This window comes from Octodon degus, unplaced genomic scaffold, assembly GCF_000260255.1.
Source record: "Octodon degus isolate 3935 unplaced genomic scaffold, OctDeg1.0 scaffold00030, whole genome shotgun sequence".
NCBI classification, from domain to species: Eukaryota; Metazoa; Chordata; class Mammalia; order Rodentia; family Octodontidae; genus Octodon; species Octodon degus.
This window is the reverse complement of record NW_004524606.1, coordinates 3,243,936-3,261,566: the sequence shown is the minus strand read 5'-3', so window position 1 is coordinate 3,261,566 and position 17,631 is coordinate 3,243,936. Positions and strand designations below refer to the sequence as shown.

The 17,631-nt window shown below is 43.4% G+C and overlaps 2 protein-coding genes across 7 annotated transcripts in view; one reads left to right on the top strand and one right to left on the bottom strand.

The window, feature by feature from the left end:
• Window positions 1–13,082, top strand: part of Cfap100 (cilia and flagella associated protein 100) — a 30,115-nt gene extending 17,033 nt beyond the window's left edge. For 5 of the 6 annotated variants that reach the window (XM_023713313.1, XM_023713316.1, XM_023713312.1 and 2 more), the window contains 4 exons: window positions 9,156–9,291; window positions 10,541–10,746; window positions 11,882–11,984; window positions 12,866–13,082. In XM_023713313.1, the coding sequence (XP_023569081.1) occupies window positions 9,156–9,291; window positions 10,541–10,746; window positions 11,882–11,984; window positions 12,866–12,979 (559 nt within the window). In that variant the 3' untranslated portion in view covers window positions 12,980–13,082. The remainder of the gene's footprint in view (window positions 1–9,155; window positions 9,292–10,540; window positions 10,747–11,881; window positions 11,985–12,865) is intronic. The other variant, XM_004629540.2, reaches the window with a different exon arrangement.
• Window positions 13,083–13,368: 286 nt separating this feature from the next.
• The window catches only part of Zxdc (ZXD family zinc finger C), a gene marked incomplete at its 5' end in the record, with an annotated part of 36,159 nt that continues 31,896 nt past the window's right edge, over window positions 13,369–17,631 (bottom strand). Inside the window, 2 exons of the mRNA XM_023713307.1 lie at window positions 13,369–14,981; window positions 16,261–16,362. Of these exons, the coding sequence (XP_023569075.1) occupies window positions 14,895–14,981; window positions 16,261–16,362 (189 nt within the window). The remainder of the gene's footprint in view (window positions 14,982–16,260; window positions 16,363–17,631) is intronic.

Genomic DNA, 17,631 nt, shown 5'->3' with positions numbered 1-17,631 from the left:
GTTAGTCCTCTTGGCTGGTCCTCTACTGTGAAACAGAGATTGAAAAACACTTTTGTTCATAATACAGTTGCCAGGGTCAGTATGAGCTAGTATCTACCATGATGATTTGCCTTAATGTTTTTCATAGGGTACAAGTGCTGTCCTTATTTCTTGTAGTGCCCCTGACAGGAGCTGGGCACCAGTGAGTATCACCTGACATACAGGGATGGGGCCAGGGGGCTTCAGGTAGCCCACAGTGGTGACTGGTTCCTGGATCTGAGGGACATTTAGTTTTTCCTCAATTTCTGTGTCAGCTGTAGGACTTTCTGCATGCCCTTTACTACTGTAAGGAAGTTTACTTCTACTTGTCCAAAGTTTTATTTTGAATATATGTCACATTTTTTAGGCTGTGTTATTTATATATTTGTGAATTTTTTCTACAGTTTAGTGTAGTAAGTTTCATTAATTGATTGATTTGTGAAAAGCTTTGCATTCCTAGGATAAATATCACTTGATTAAGATGTTTAACGTTTCTTCTCTTTTTTTAATAAATAAATTTAAGACTAAATAATCTTATTTCTTAAGAATAAGAAATAGGGCAATTCAGGTTATGTTTCACCTTAAATGAATTTCTGTAGTTTACACCTTTTGAGAAACTGATCATTTATCTGAGATTCAAAAATTAAGCACAGTCGTACGAATGTTGATCTTAGTTTATGAATGCAATATAATATAAAAGGATTTCTTAAATTTATGTATTTGGTACAGGGTCTTGCTATGCAGCTTAGACTCATAGTGATCCATCTGCCTCAATCTTCCCAACACTGGGATTATAGGCATGTGCCACCATGCCCAGTTTTGGTTGCTGGCTCAGGCAGGGCATGGATGGCATGCAATGCCAGGGATTGAACCCAAGTCCTTGAGCTCGCCAGGCAGATGCTTAGACAGCCAAGCTATCACTCTGTCCCAGATTTCTTTCCTGTGGTTGTTTTTGTTTGTTATATATTTGGTACAGGGTCTCAATATGCAGCTCAGACTTGTAGCCATCCTCCTGTTTTAGCCTCCCCAGCGCTAGGATTACAGATATGTGCCACCACGCCCCACTCTAGGTAGCCAGGTCGCAGCACCCTGGGGTGGGGCTGGCATGACATGTGGTGCTGGGCATGGAATCCCAGTCCCAGCACTTGCCTAAACAGGTGTTTAGTCCACTGAGCTATCTCACCGGCTCTGGATTTCTTAAATCTTAAAAGATTACCAGGTATGTGCCCACTCATGTTGTGGACAGCTTTTTGTTCATTTTCTGGGCCTTGAATTTTTAAAAATTATATCAAATCATTCAAGAAGATAAGAGGCATAGGAACAAGTCCATTGGTGAAAGCATGATCTGATTTCCTATGTTGTAAGAGCTCAGAAAAGCACTCCCAAATTTAAGGCATTTAAGACAGTAAAACTGTTTTACTGTCATTTTAACCAGGTTAAAGATGTGGGATAACTCTGCATATAAGTTGAAGTATGCTCAGTTTGGTTTTTCCCTGGGAACCATCTGGGCTATGAGCAGGAGCTTTAACCAATTTTCTTAGGTACTCTAAAAAAATTTAGATAATGTCATCTTTCAGGTTTCACTGGTTCTTTCAGTCTTTCCTGATAAGTACTGTCTCCAAGCAGTATGGAGTTTCCAAGCCATGGGCTACTTTTTCAGTAATTTGAGCTATAAATACGGGTCCAGTACCACTCTACAGGGTCCTAGGGTGTCCATACCTGAGAATAATTTCTTTTAAAGACTTGGAGTTTCTTCAGTAGTGGTTTTAATCCTGGCAGAGACTTTTATACCTCCTGAGAAAGCATTTGTAATTACCAGAAGATATGTAAAGTTTCTGGCAGTCCAGGGAAGGACAGTAAACTTGCCAGTCTTCTGGGTAGGCTCCCTTAATTTGTATAGGTTTTAATATTTGGTCTTGAGGGTGGTCTGTTCTTGGGGTTATTAATTTGATGTGAAGGGCAGCTGCATGTGACCAATTATTTTGGATAAGGGTGGGGTAATCATAAGCTGTATAAGCCATTTGTATGCTACCCGTTTCCCTCTGTGTCCTTCCTTGGCAATCAGAATGGGCATGGCTTTAAGAAACAATAGCAGTCTACAATGGTTTTCAGACCATCCTGGGTACTGCCCTTTGTAAATCCTCTTTATAGCCCTTTCCCTTTTTCAGGACATACTAGTTGATAGCTCAAGGGCTTAGGGGGTGCAGGATGCACAACCATTATCAAAATATCCCTTCTGTGGCCTATCAGCTTTGTGGCTATATCAGCTTTGTTTTTCCCTCATAGTTCCCCCTCACTGTGCTGATGTCCTTTATGGTGAGTAACAACTACCCTTTGAGTAATAGCTGCACTGATTTGAACAACTTTGGTATAAGAGTATGATCCTTGATTCAATTGTTCACTGATTTTAGCACTCCTTTCTTTAATGTCTTGTGGGCACTATGACATAAGCACATCTGCAGCCAGTGTAAATACTGATTGCCTTTCTTTTCCTCAAAATAAGCACCCACATCAGAGCAATTACCTCAACTTTTTGGGCTGAGGTCTCTATCTATAGGAACAGATTTTCAATTTCCTCCATTGAGACAACTACATATTCCTCCTACCTCCATTTTATTATTTATTTATTTATTTATTTTCTGTATTTTAGGGAAGGGTCTACAAGGTGTTCAGGATCTCACTATGAGATTAGACGTGTAGTGATTCTCCTGTTTACAGTCTCCCAACAGCTGGGATTATAGGCACACGCCACCCTGCCCAGTCTCAATCACTGTTTCAGTGTGCCCCAGGGACAGGGCTGGCACAGCAGGTGCAGGGAATTAACCAAGGCCCCTGGGTGCTTTAATGTGCTGAGCTATTTGGCTGGCCCTGTTTTTTTTTTTTTTTTAGACATGGACTCACTATATATTTCAGGCTGACCTTGAACTCATTATGTAGCCCATGCTAGACTCAAACTCACAGTGATTCCCCCTACCTAAGCCTCCGGTGTACTGGGATTACAGACACATATCACCACACCCAGCTTTTCCATCCTTTCTTGACATAACTACTAGCATCTGTGAAACATTATCCTTCTGCATTTGGTAGGAGTTCGCTTTTAAGACCAGACTTGTTTCAGAAGACTTGGTCAGTAATTTCTGTGTATCTGAGGTCTTTCTCATGGGGCCCAATGCATAGTTGTGTGGCTAGGTTTAAGTTGCACAGGATTTAAAAGCATCTCTGGGTAATCTAACAGTTTGGTTTGGACTTGAAGCACTTCCCCAGGGGACAGACATTCCATTTCTTTAGTCCTAAGAACTGAACTTGGTGGTAGTGGTAGGGTTCCATACCACAAAGGGATGGCCAATGTCAATTTATTGGCTTCTTTTCTTGGGTTATTGTTAGCAGTGACCTTAGGCAAGAAAACCATCTGGTCTAATTGTTTGGAGAAATAGGCTACCACTTCAACTAACAGTCATATATTTTTGTGAACCGTCCTAGGGCAATCTCATGCCTCTCATGAACCTGTGGGTCAAATGGTTTATAGAGGTCAGGCAACCGCAGGGTATGCACTTGAAGTAGCTAATGTTTTAAGCCCCAAAACCTGTCCACAGGCACCTGCCCACTCAAAAGGGTCACTGTGTTTGCCTATAGTTTTTTATATAGGAGTTTTGTTTAGACCAAAATTGGAATCCGTATTTTGCAGAGGCCTGCTATGGAAACCTATTGGTTGCTTTTGAGTCTGAGGGAAGCTAATCTACAAATGGCCTCAGTTCTTTTTTCCATTCTTTTTTCTATAAAGAATCTTAAATCCATAACTTGGATGTTTAGACTTGGTCCTTTTTCCTTAATATCTTATATACTTTAGCTGCCAAGTGGTTAATGGTAGATAGTGTTGATATGTGACAGTTTTTAATAGACTAGCAATAAATGTGTCATCAAAAATTGCAACAGTATCCTGATTTAATTCTGTCTTGGAGGTCAGTGGATGGGACCCTCCCCCCAACAAGGTCAGGATTCTTATATTCCCAGGGCAAGACTGTCCAGCAGTGCTGCTACTGATTTGGGGTGATAAGATTTTTCCACTTAAAGGCGAAAATCTCTAAGATTCAGGTGGCCAGGGAATGCAGAAAAGGGCATCACTTACACTTAAGACTATGTGCCACAGCCTATGTGATGCTCTGGTGCCGAGAGGGTGTAAGGCTAGACACTGCTGGGTGGATGCCATCTGTAGTCTTGTTTACTGCTTGATGGTTCAGCACTACCCTACTTCCCACTGTTTTTTGTTTCACTTTGTTTTGATTTGTCATTAACATGTATTGAATCAGAGGCACTCTCATACCAAGCCATACCCCCAGGCCTTTTTAATTCTTTGAGATAGTGTCTAAGTTACCCAGCATGCCTTTAAATTTACAATCTTCCTGCCTCAGCTTCCTTGCTGTGTGTATTTATCTCCATTCATTCATCTCTGGGATGGTAGGATCATACCCGAGAGTCACAGGTCCCTAGCAGCCCTTTCTGTAGGACCCTGATTACTACCTGGGTTATTTCTCTCAGTATGTTTTATCTAAGAGGATACTGTCATCGATTTGGGCAGGGGTGACTGGGCTTAATTCAAGCTTGGCTTGATTTCCTCTGCCCACCTGCCTTTACCCCCGTATCAAGACCTTTGGGGTCAAGGTTTTAGGCTTATTTTCCTTCAGTAGTATTATTAATTGAAGGTTTGAAGAGCAGATACATATCTCCATGTGGGAAACATCAAAGTTAGGATTACCCCTAAGTTATGTAAGAAATCATTCCTTGGAAGGATTAGTCACATGGGTACATAAAGGAAAATTAGGGTTGTCTACATTTTAAAGGTTTAATAAAAGGACTCTCATTTACTTTCCCAGAAACCTTCAGGATGTAGCATTTGTGTTGAGAAAGGGTGTCCCTTGAGGTTTTTTAAAACTGAGCAAGAAGTCTCTGTATCAACAAAAAGTTAGCAGGTTTACCCTGAGGGTCCAGTGTCAGCTGAGGCTCCTCAGGGTTCTTCTAAAGGGGCAGCTAAGGGGCCCCCTACCCCAGTCATTCTTTGTGGAGGTTTTGCAGCAACTGGAAGAGGAGGTGGAGGAATATGAATGAGTGATAAGCAGCAGAAAGGAAACGAATAGGCAGAAAACCCAGGAGAACCATTAGGAGGCAGAAAGATGTTTGTTAGCTAGGGATGGTGATGCATGCACGATATCCTAGTACTCCGGGAGGCTGAGGCAGGAGTGTAAGACTGAATCCAGACAGTGAAATTTAGTCATTTACTGAGATCCTATCTCAAAAAGAAAAAAATTTAGAAAAGGTCTTGGGGATGTAGCTTAGTGTAAAGGCCCTGGGTTCACCTGAATTCAATTCCCAGTACTGGAAAAAACAAAAAACAAAAAAGTTTGTTATTAGGCATTGACTACTGATGAATTGTGGCAGCCCTGTCAGTATGCTGAAAGGGTATTTTTCAAACCATTCAGGGCTTTTACCTTGGTTTACTGGCAGATGACCAAAGTTACCCAGACTCTTGTGGGAAGGATACAAAACTTGATCATTTAAAAGAATCAGGATGCACAGAAAGTAGAAAATTTTGTGCTAACCCAGGCAGTTTTGGGAATGAGGATAGATATGGTCACAGTAGGTGGGGAATGGGGCTGGCTGGCTTGGAAAACAAGCAGGGATGTATGAGGCTAGAGGGAGGAGCTTGGGAGCCTTCAGCATTAATCCAGTGATGTCGGGTGTGGCCCAGGCAGTGCTGCAGAGCACTGCGGATGATTGGCGTGTAGGCTCTCAGCTAATAACCGAAGTTAAGGCAACATGCAGAAGGAGCTAAATGAGGCCTTTGGTTCTGAAAATGAGAGAATGGTTCTCATTGTGGTGCCACAATCTGTTGGGAATCGGCATTCAAGGCAGTGGTTTTGCTGGAGACTTTGGCTTAGGCATGGATTCTAAATCTGGATGAGGAATGCAGATAGTGAGTTAGTTGTTACATAATGGCAGGAATTATGAGCCTCTTACATTCACTGTACATCCACATTTGTTGAAATATCTTAAGTATGTATGTGTTTGTGTGTGGTTACTGGGATTGAACCCAGGGCTTTTGCATTGAACTACATTATAAAGTTTTTCATTTTTTAAAACTTGAGACAGGGCCTGGCTAAACTGCTAAATTGTCCAGGTGGGCTCAAACTTGTGATCTTCCTGCTCAGGTTCCCAGAGTGCTGGGACTGTAGACATGAGCCACGCTGCCTGGCCTAAGTGAGTTTGCTTTGAACATAAACCATACTAGCTGAATGTGTCACATGAAACGAAGCTTGTATTTACTTTCCATTCCCCTTTGTGCACTGCCTTTTTGACTGCCATGAACGCTGTGCTCTCCGTTAATGATATATAAGTGTGCGGATGTGAAATGAAGCTGGTGGACTGAGAACATGACTAAGCTTGTGGTATTTATACAGGTACATGTGAGCACAGCATGCTCAGGTACCCCAAAGAAGGGTAGAAGTTCTGATGTCTGTTAACTTTCCATAAGAATCTTTTATGCTTTTTAGCAGGAAAGTCTATCACCAAGCAGCTACCTATCAACAGCAAATCTAAGAAGAGGATTTTTCCATAAGGTCAGGTGGTTCCTTTCCAGTTTTCTTTTTGATGTCCTAAGCAGAAGTGTCTAGATTTGACCTAAATCCCACAGTGCTGCAGAATGGACATCTCACAACGGGGTACTGAAGCCAAATACTTCAGATCTCTCTCCTTAAAGTGTCTCACATCATTGTTTTACTGGCCCTTGTCTTTCTTATTTGGACAGCTGCCTGCTCTACTCTATTGTGTAATGCCAGGAACTGTGGGGTAGGCATACTAAATCAGTAATAGGGATAGCCTGAGGACATAATGCCAGAAATATTCACTGGCTTTCCTGAGGTTGGCAGAATTCAAAAATATCTTGTGACTAGGTGATTAAGATCAAGTGTACATCATCTGGCCAAAAACCTGGATCCTTCATCAGCGAGAAGGCACCCACTGGTCCACAGTTCGCCATCATTCACCTATATACATCACTCCTAAATCAACTTGCAGGCAAGGCGGTTGATTTAGGAGTGATGTATATAATATAGCTGGTTCTCCATTTTGCAATTAGCTCATTATATAACTTTTACTACTGCCCTTGCCTCTCAACTGGCTTCTGTCATGTGTTACGCAGACAAAAGCTTTATCCCCATCTTGTAAATTGCATTGGTTGGAGTTAAAGTACTAGGTGCGGCATGCTCTAGGGGGCAACAGCAGGAGGCAGGTGATACTGGGCTCTTGGTGTGCCTGCCATGCAGACAGCCTGCAGTGGCAGCCATCCACTGGACTTTCTTGTTTTAACCAATGGAGTCTCCTTGATATTGATCTCTTTGGACACCCTGTCTTCCTGATTCAATCTGGATAGATGGTCTGTTTCTAGGAATCTGTCCATTTCTTCTGGGCTATCTAGTAAGTTCCTTATGATCCTATTTCAGTGGCATCAGTTGAAATGTCTCCTCTGCAATTCCTGATCTTACTTGGATCTTCTTTCTCTGAGTTTTTAACTTAAGGTTTATTTTGTTTTAAATGAATATAGCAATCTCTGCTGTCTTTCGGTTAAGATTTGCATAGGCTATCTTTTTCTAACCCTTTACTTCAGCCTATATGTCTTTAAATCTAAAGTCTCCTGTAGACTGTGTATAGTTATCTTTTAAAAAACCCTTTCAGCAATTCAGTCTTTTGAAATGGGAGGTCAGTGCTTTCCAGACACTGCTGGGGAGTACAGGCTGTCTATGCCCTCACGCTGATAAGGATTTCTATGAGTTGCTAACACTGCTTGGGCCCTGGTGGACATTAGAGCAGAAGTCCCTGCCGGGTCTGTGGGTGCACTCCTGTAATCTCACCACTCAGAAGGCTGAGGCAGGAGGGTCCTTATGAGTTCGAGACTAGCATGGGCTACAAAGTGAGCTCAAGGGGAGCCTGAACTGCACAGTGAGTCCCTATCTCAAAAATAAAAAAATAAATACATTCATATATACACACATAAATAAATAAATGAAAATTTAAAGAGAGAAGTCCCATTCAGGAAACCCCAACATATGCTGGTCAATGTCTGTACCATAATGATTGTGAAGATTTAGGACTGGGGAGATAGCTTGGCGGTCTAAGCGCCTGCCTGGCAAGTGCACGTACCTGGGTTTCAGCCTTGGAAATGTATGCTGTGCCAGCCCTGCCCCAAACTAGTCACTGAAACTGGGTGTGGTGGCACATGCCTGAAATCTCAGCACTGGAGAGGCTGAGACAGGAGGATCACTATGAGTCTGAGCTGCATAGTGAGACCCTATAGTAAATAAATAAATAAATGACTTTTTTAAAAATTAAAAAAAAATTAGCATGCTATTCTATTCTTAAATATATACTTTAGAAAGTTAAAAACATTATTTCACAAAACCTACACATGACTGTTCACAGAATCACTGCTCCTCAGAGTCAAAAGGCAAAAGCAATGCAAAGATCCACCAGTGGAGACATGGATCAACAAAGTGCATTCTATCCATACAGTAGAATATTGTTCAGCCATAAGAAGTTCTGACACAGAAGGTTCTAAGTTCTGACATATGCTACAACATGGATACACTTTGAAAGCATTATACTATGTGAAAACAGCCACCAATGGCCACATGTTTTGTTTATATGGAATGCTCAGGATAAAGACAAAGATTAGTGGTTACCTAAAGCCAAAGGGAACAATGGGATGTGGTGACTGTTATTTGGCACAGGATTTCATTCTAGAGTGATAAAAATGTTCCAAATTAGATGATGATGATGATGATGATGGTCATGTGAATGTAAATATACTAAAAACTAGTCCCTTGTATATGTTTATGGCATGTTTATTGTATATGAATCACACCTTAATGAAACTCTTATTTTTATTTTTCTCAATGTTGACTGTTAAAAGATCTTAAGTTTCATTCCCTGAATTCTGCCAGCATCTGACTCCCTGGCATGTAGACACTTTGGCACTTATAATCCTGTAGCTGTCAGGACAAGGCATGTAGATGGTGGGCCAGGCTCAAAGACGGCAAACACTCTGGGCTACACTGAATGACCATCTTCTGGACCTCACCCCCAATCAGGGACAGGGAGGTCAACCAGCTGAAGCAGTGGATCACCACCCTGATGATGTCTATTACCAAGGAGGAAGAGACTGCTGCTGAACTGGAGCTCAAATCTCGGGTCTTCCACTTTGGGGAGTACAAGGGTGATCAGCAGGTAGGCATCAATGGGTACGATCACTGATCCAGGACAGAGAGGGGCAAATGTCTGCACTGGCCTACCTTGTAGGCTCTGAGTCTGGCTACAAAGTTCCCGCAGGAGCAGTCCTCCCTGCCTACTCACACTATGCCAGCTCAGCTGTCCCACATGCCTGCTTGGTGTTAACTCCACAAATCCCCTCACCCCATCCTGCCATATCTCTGTTTCTGTACTGAGGATAAAAGCCCCAGGCCCTCACATTAAAGTACATCTATAGCCTTTTATCGTTTTTAAAAATTTTGTGAAAGGGTGACACTAAATCATTAAGTTGCTCAGGTTAGGTTTGAACTTGCTATTCTCCTGCCTTAGCATCCCAGCATGCTACAATTACAAGCATGTGCTAGCATGCCCATCTTGTGTGCTTTTCAACATAGTGTCCTTCAAGGCAAACCTGGGGTAGAGGAAGAGGTGTGTCCTCGTGCCAGGCTGGAAGTGTGAGGGAATTCTTTTTTTATTTTTTATTTATTTTTAATATATTTAGTACAAGGCCTACAGGGTATATAGGGTCTCACTACATAGATCAGACTCACAGTGATTCTCCTGTTTTCAGCCTCCCAAGTGCTGGGATTACAGGTATGCATCACCATTCTCAGTCTCGAGAGAATTCTGAGGGAACAAGTTAAGTGATATTCTGGGCAGCAGGAACTGGGGTCTGACCAGGGGCTCAGCATATGTCCATACTGATAATTAAATGACTAATTCATTCAGTTCCTCATTCTCTGTGATACTGCCAACTGTGAAACTGGGCCAGGGGCATGGGAAGTGGCTTTGAGGAATAAGGAACATCCCTGTCCCAGCTAGGCCTCAAAGGGCACAGACTCTGCCCTGAGACTGGCCTGTGCATTTTCACTCCTCATCTACAACCTCTGTTGTAGGAGACATTAACTATTTTTTTTATTGTCAGAGCAGGCAAAGAGAGGGAGTTCATCTGCCTGGGCCACACAGGACACAATGCTGTGGGACTAGGGTCAGGGAGGGCTCCCTGGTAGAGGGGAGACTGGCTCTTGGTGGGCTTATCAGGGCTGCAAGGGGAGGAGCTGAGTGAGGAACAGGCCTCAGCGAGGACAGGACAGGGCTGCTGTGGCTAAGTAAAACCCAGTCCCCAAACTGTTCTGGTTGCTCTGTCCTGGAGGTGGGCTGAGGGTCCTAGTGCCAACAGGTTACAGTGCAAGGGCAGGCATAGATCAAAGTCTGCTCTGCTCTGCAGGACAAGCTGATGGAGAGCCTGAGTCACAAGGTACAAGATGTGTACCAGCACTGCGTGGGCATCCAACAGGAAGCCAACTTGGGCACCGTGCAGATGCTCACCATCATTGAGCACCAACTGGATGAGCTGCTTGAGAACCTGGAGCGTGTACCCCCAGCTAAGATTGAGCAGGCTGAGAAGGCCAAGGAGAAGGAGAGGCGCATGAGGTGAGCTGTTCTACCCTGCTGCCCACTGTTCCTGCTCCTGCCGCCATCTGGCATGGAGGCACAGGGCACCTGAGGTCACAGCTCTACAGTGCTCCTGAGCGAGGGAGATAAGCCCAAGTGTTCCGTGCCGTGAGATGGAACTCTATCTAGTGTAGTCAGGGAGGGAATCAAACAGCTGGAGAAGGTGACTGTGATTGGTAACATGGATTTAGAGGACTGAGAAGATGGGGTCTAAAAGAGGGGAGGCTGTGAAGGTACAGCCAGCAAAGCTTGGATCCCAAGGACAGGGACATCAGAGAAGGGCTTTACATGGGGACGGCCAGGCCAGGTAGGATTTAGTTATTTTGGGCTGGATAAGAGGAGCAGAGGCATGGGTTGAAGTTAGCATCAATTGCTGAAGGAGACACAGGCAACTGAAGCAAATGCATGTGTGGGGGCTGGGTGCAAGCACTCAGGAATCCCCAGGACTCCCAGCTCAGGGTAGAGTGTTGGGGTGACAGCTGCCAGCTTATATCTCTAGTGGGAGAAGTGGGCATGAGTAAGAGAAGACTCTATAGGATCCAGGTGGGATGTGGGTCATGGCCTCTCTAATTTGTGTGTTACTGGGGTCATTCACTTGTAACTACACGATCCTGAGATACAGCCTCTGCAAATGTGTTTCTCCCCAAAAACATGGTGGGGGACACTTCTAGGTCCCCAGCACTCAGCTTTGAGTAGGAACCAGACAAATCTTTGATGGCAGGAAGAAACCAGGACCACTGTCCTAGCTGGGTACTGGGCCACTGTGGGTGACCATGAGGCCATGGGCACACAAATCAGGGATCTGGATGTGAATCTAAGAAAGTGTATCTCTTGGGCATGAATCTAGAAACCAGAGTTAGGTCTTGAGGTGGAAAAACCAAGGTCCAGGCAGAGCTCTAGTCACCTTCCTCTGGGCTCAGGTCCAAAGCAGTGTTTTGGCTGTAGACCAGGTGTCAAGGCCCTTACATGCCATGAAAAGCAGGAGACTTGGGAGTGTGCTCATATGTGGAACATGGCCTGCCTGACCCAAAGGCTCATGGGGCTAGGAGTGGGAAGGGGCTGTGATGCTGTCTCCCAGGCCCCCAGGTCCTACATGACATCTTTTGCCACTCAGGCTTCGGGAAGAGAAAGTCCAGTTGCAAAGGCTATTGCAGGAGGAGCGACTACAGCGTGCTCGGGCCCGGGCCCAAGCTCAGATCAAAAAAAAGGTAGGCAGGGTGAGTGGGGATGCTGCTAGGGAGGGATTCTAGAGATTCTGCAGCTTAATCCTCTAAATCCCTCTTTGCAGACAGTCACTGAGAAAGTAGGCAGCTACTTTTGGAGCAAAGCCAAGGTACAGCAGTATCTGTTGCCAGGCACTCCCACTCTCAGGGTTGCATCCTCTAGGATGTCCTTCCTAACTGCCAGCCCTATGCCTGTCCCATGTCTCCTCCCTGAACAAACATTCTGCCAGAGATTGGCAGATACAGGCACTCAGGTCAGGAAAGCAAGTACCAACAGCTTAGTTCCTAGTGTCTCAATGCCTCACTATCCCCCTTCTCAAACCCTCAGGCCAAGCTTATCATGTTCCTGGGGCCTGGAGTCTCCTACTGCTGGTCCCAGGATTTTTCCTATGGGCAACCACTTGCATTTTGGCCCTTGAAATAGGAAGCCTGACTGCAAAAGAAAGTCTGGAGCTGAGCATGGTCCCCAACAGACAGGCTGGTAGGCAAAAAAAAAAAAAAAAAAGGGCTGTCATTAAGGGAAGGTGAACACTGTAGGGCACAATGGTGAATCTTTTAGAGCTTTTAATGTTACAAACAGCCTGCAGTGGTTCACTCAGTTTAGCCTGTTATCTCCAGTCTATTTCCAGGTGACACCTTCTAAGAGGTATATTCCACATAGTTGGCCTAGTAATTGCTACATGTACTCCACACCCCCAAGCTATTTAAAACTCCAACCTTTGGCCTGCTGAGCTGATCTGGCTTGACAGGAATGGACCAGATCTTTCTGGGCCTTGCCTGAGGGAAAGGGCATATGGAAATTATGGTAGCTACATGGCACTCTTGGTGGAAGGGGGGCATAAAACTCAAGTTTACCAAGCTTACTTCCTCTGCAGAGAGGCAGAAAACTGGTGTGTCGCTCCCACCCTCCAATTCTCAAAGCAAAGGAGACCTCCGATCACACACTGATGGACAAAGAACAGGAGGAGCAGCTGTTCTTCTTCACTTAGCCTTTACCAGGCCACAGCTGGCTTGGCTAAAAGTTCAGAAGAGGTCAGCAGTAGAAGCAAGCTGGGTCTGAAGGGATGCTGACTCTGTACCTCCTTTAAACTTCTGGAAATAAATTTCTTTGATGTCTTCAAGGCCTGATAAAGGAATTGGCCACTGCTTCCAACTCTCGACATCCCTCTCTAATCTTTAGTCCTAGGCAAATGCCTGAGAAATGGAGGCATCTTGGTTCTCACATGAAATAGCTGGGAAATAAAAGCCAATCTATGCTGAGATATGTGCCATCAGCTCCCAAAGCCCCCAGAACCAAGCTGGCCAGATGAAATGATTTCAACAACATACACACATTCTCTCAAATGAGGTCAGGGTGAAAACATTTGATTTGTGATAATATAAAAACTTTTATTTTTTTGTATTAGGAGTTGGGCCCACTGCCAGCAGGAAGGGAGCCTTGTTGTTCAGAAACTGACAGCCTATCCCAATCATTTGGTGGCAGACACTCACTGGGGACTCTGGGAGAAAGGCAGAAGCTTGCCTATAGATGAACTCCTGGGTGCAGGTCCTCCTTGAGGAGACAAGGATGCCTCTCTCTCCATAGAGGATGTAGGGCACTAGATAACATTGTGAGCAAGTTCAGCCCCTCAACTTGGGGGTCAGATACAGCACCATTCTCAAATAGAAAGGAACCATTCTCAAATAGGGCTATAATTCCTTTGGGGGAAGCAGCACCTAGGTAGACAGCACTTCAGGACACAGAGAGGATTAGCACTCAAACTAAGCATCCTTCCCAAAAGCTGAAGTACTAAAGTCTGAGAAACAAACCCAGAAAGGGAAGAGTTTGGATGACGCCATGTCACAGAACCGAACAGTATCTGAACAAGCATATACTTCAAAAGGCACAAGGAAAAAAAATTTCTTGGCCATCCCATGTTTTTTTTTTTTTTTTTTTTTTAACAAATACGTGCAAGGTAATCCAATTAGCTGCTTTTGCAAGACAGACCTTATTCTGTAAAAATATAAGACCTATTATATGCACATCTACAACCCCAAAAGAAAACGTACCATTATTAGAGTCTTACATATAACTTACAGTATTCAGAACATCACCTTATAAACTGTTGCCAAATTACTGTTTAACTTGAATGCCCAAATACAGAATTTAGAAAAAAAAATATTTTAAAAGTTTTAACTTTCCCATCTCCATATTATGAGCTATGCATTTGCTCTATGAAAAAAGCTCACTGTCAGGCACTAAGACACACCAATCATTTTCTTCCCAGTCTTAACTGCTTTGCTAGAACTGGGATCAGAATTTGACTTCACTGTGACAATAGGACAATTTTTGGCCCACATTGTGGCACAAACGATTCACCCATGAAAATCATTCAGTCAGTGTTGAGATATGGCCCATCACATCAGCTTTCAGAAAAGAAAAATGGGACTTCTAAATCCCTCTTGAGTAAAACACTAAAACACTGGATCTGAAAGACTGCATTTGGACTGTACAGACAAAGTCATACCTCAGCAGGGAACCTATACTCAACCCCATTTTCTGCACAAGTCTGTTTTTTTCTTCTCTTTTTAATGCAATGTGTGCTACACAGCTTAGATCCAACACGATCTGGGAAAAGGGCTATAAAGCACCCAGCCGAGCATGGACAAAGTATTATGTATCCCATCAAAGCATTTTGCTTATAAAGATATTTTCAAAGAATACAGCCCCAACTAGCTCCTTAAAAAAAAACAGAAGAAAACATTTTTGATAAATGTACTCAAAAGTCTTTAAAAGAATGAGGTTGGACTTCTAAGCAGAAACCAACCTGGGTCTCCCCATGCCCTGTACAACATCATCTCAGTCATCTAGGGGGCACAGCTGGAAGGTGGCCCTGATTGCATGTATACATGGAGGGGCTGCTGTCACTGCAGGTCTCGCAAGTTGATAGTGCTTCCAGGCACTTGTGCAGCTTCAGGCCCAGCAATACCTCCAGGCGCTGGAAGCACCTCCTGCAAAACCAAGCAGAGCAGTGAGGAGGAAGGCAGAGAAGAGACCAGGTTTTGTGGTCAGGAACACAGAACACAGCCTGCAGCTTCTTACAAGGAAACTAACCTTGAAGGGCCAACAGTAATATAGCATCTGACTTTTCTTAATTCAAGACAACATGAAATTTAATATACTCCTAAATTATTTTATATTTTTAAAATTCTATTTCCTACTGCTATGGGAAATAAGCTGACCAGTTTTTACTTTGAGGGAGCAAAGACTCTTATTCTCCCCATATTTTAAACTTGTGTTTCTTGAAAATGTCAAATTTTTTTTAAAAGAGGAAAAATGAACTCAATAACTGTAAATTTTTCTAGATTTTCCTATATCCACACATATTCAAGCACCCATGTATCTTTTTAGAAAAATGAAATCATCTTTGTTTAGTTTTGAAAACCTTTATACATGTGGCATATGGAAAGCAGCCTGTTGGGCATCAAGTGTCTGAGTTTACCATCAACAGCTGAGCAGGAGAGGCACCTGTGATGCACTAGTGCCATCTAACCTGCTTCCTCCTGGAAGAATCATTCCTCCTTTGGCATGATTGGATCGCAGAATGTGGTGAACATCTTTTGTTTACTATCTAACTTCTTAAAAAATGGTCTCATAAGTGGGTTTGCAGAACAGAATACAATAGGTAGTTCTGATATATTTTGCCAAAATGTCCTCTACTTTACCTTCCTCCAGCTGTCAAGGAGTACAGTCCCTCTGCCTCTTGTTAAGTACTTTATTTAGGAATTTCCTTTCAACATTAAGGAAATGTTCAACAGCTCAATATTAACACAACAAAACTAAAACTATGTGAATGGATTTTTAAAATATACTTAAGTCAAACTGTTAGAAATTTGATAAACTACCTACTTTTACCATTTCATATCAAAATCTTTTCAATTATCCACGGCCACCAGGTCTCAGTTTAGTTTACATAACTTAAGTTTATTTAAGTAACTACTGAACTCATTGGGTCTTTTCTCCCTCAAGGTAAAAACTGGTCAGCTTATTTCCCACAGGAGTAGGAAATAGAATTTTAAAAGTATAAAATAGTTCAGGAGTATATTAAATTTCATCTTGTCTATGATAACGAACTGTAAGCTTCACTTATAACCATATCATTGTCTTTTCCAAATGGGAGGGAAGAGATTAACCCAACCAAGGCTTCACAGCAGGTCTCCCTCAGCAACTAAGCTGCATGCTACAGTAACAGTCTTAATAAGAAAAGCAAGAGTTAGAAGGTATACAGACCTGGAGGACGTAGACAGGCAAATCCATGGTGAAGTAAGGGTGGAAGGTAGAGGGCTGTGGGCTGAGGGCCAATGGCAAGACTCCTTCACCTGCAGGGTCATCCTGGGAAAGCAACCATGAAAAAGGCCTTTCACATGTTTAAAGACAGCACACCAATATTTTTCATCTTGCCTTGAGAATACCCTTCACTGTGTTGCTGAGTAGAGCCAGCCCACTCACATACTCTAGCGCAGTCCAGGAACCTGGCAGTAACTGGTATCAGGAGCTGGGGGACTACTTGTTCTTATGACTTGCCTTTCTCTCAAACCATGATTCCTGCCTATGAATCAGAAGACTAAGTTACATTTGGCCTAGAATATTCTGCGGATTTTCCCCTTTCCCAGTTCCTTCTATCAAAAATCTTTCCATTGGTCTGAACTTGAATGCTTCCTTCAATGAAGTGTTCACGAATTCCTTATGGATGCCCCAGTTGGTCATCCACACAGAGGTCTTCTTGTGTGTGCTAGTGTCTCTGTAGAGGCCACATGGAAGGGACCAGAGCAGATGGAGGGATTGGGGGGTGGGGTGGGGCTGCCACACTACCCATGATCCAATCAAGGAAAGGGCCACTGTTTGACACTTCAGCTGTCTTTCACATGTACATCTAGCCCATGGTTGTCCACAACTCCCAACAGTAAGCATCCCGCCCTATCTTCTATTCTTACACTGCTTTGAGACGTAGGTGTCAGGCATTGTACATTATTGTTTTCATTTTACAGATGGCAAAGCTGAGGTTAAAGTACTTAAGTAACTTGACCAAGACTACACAATAGCTGGCAAGGGATTAAAGATTAAAGATTCAAATTCAAGTTTCTCTGATCTAGTATGTTTTTCATCAGTTAACCCTTAAAAAACACCGTCTCTTCCACTTCCAACTTGCTCATTTTGTTTGTGGTACCAGCTTTCCTGCAGTCTACTTCAAAATTTGTGGCCTTGCCTTCACTTCTGACCTGCTCCTGTGACTGGGTTCCCTTGAGACAAACCTCTATCCCCTTCACTGCCCATATCTTTGGAGAACTCTCTATCTTCTCCAACCTGGAAGTGACATGTTTTTCTGCTCACTTCTGTGAAGAAGTCTGCGCATCTCTGTCTCCCTCTACAAAACCTGGCCTGTTTGTTTTCTTTGCCACTCTCATTGCCTACTCCCTAGCTTACCCTTTAACCTGGCAAGTCCTTCCCCTCTCACTTTCCTGAGCCCTATGGACCATTCTCAGTCTCTCAGGCCCTGCTTCACGAGTCTTACCCAGGACTACGATCCAGTAGATCTTACCTGTCTCTAAACTTTCCTTCTTTTTTTTTTTTTTTAAATATTTATTTATTTTTATTTATTAC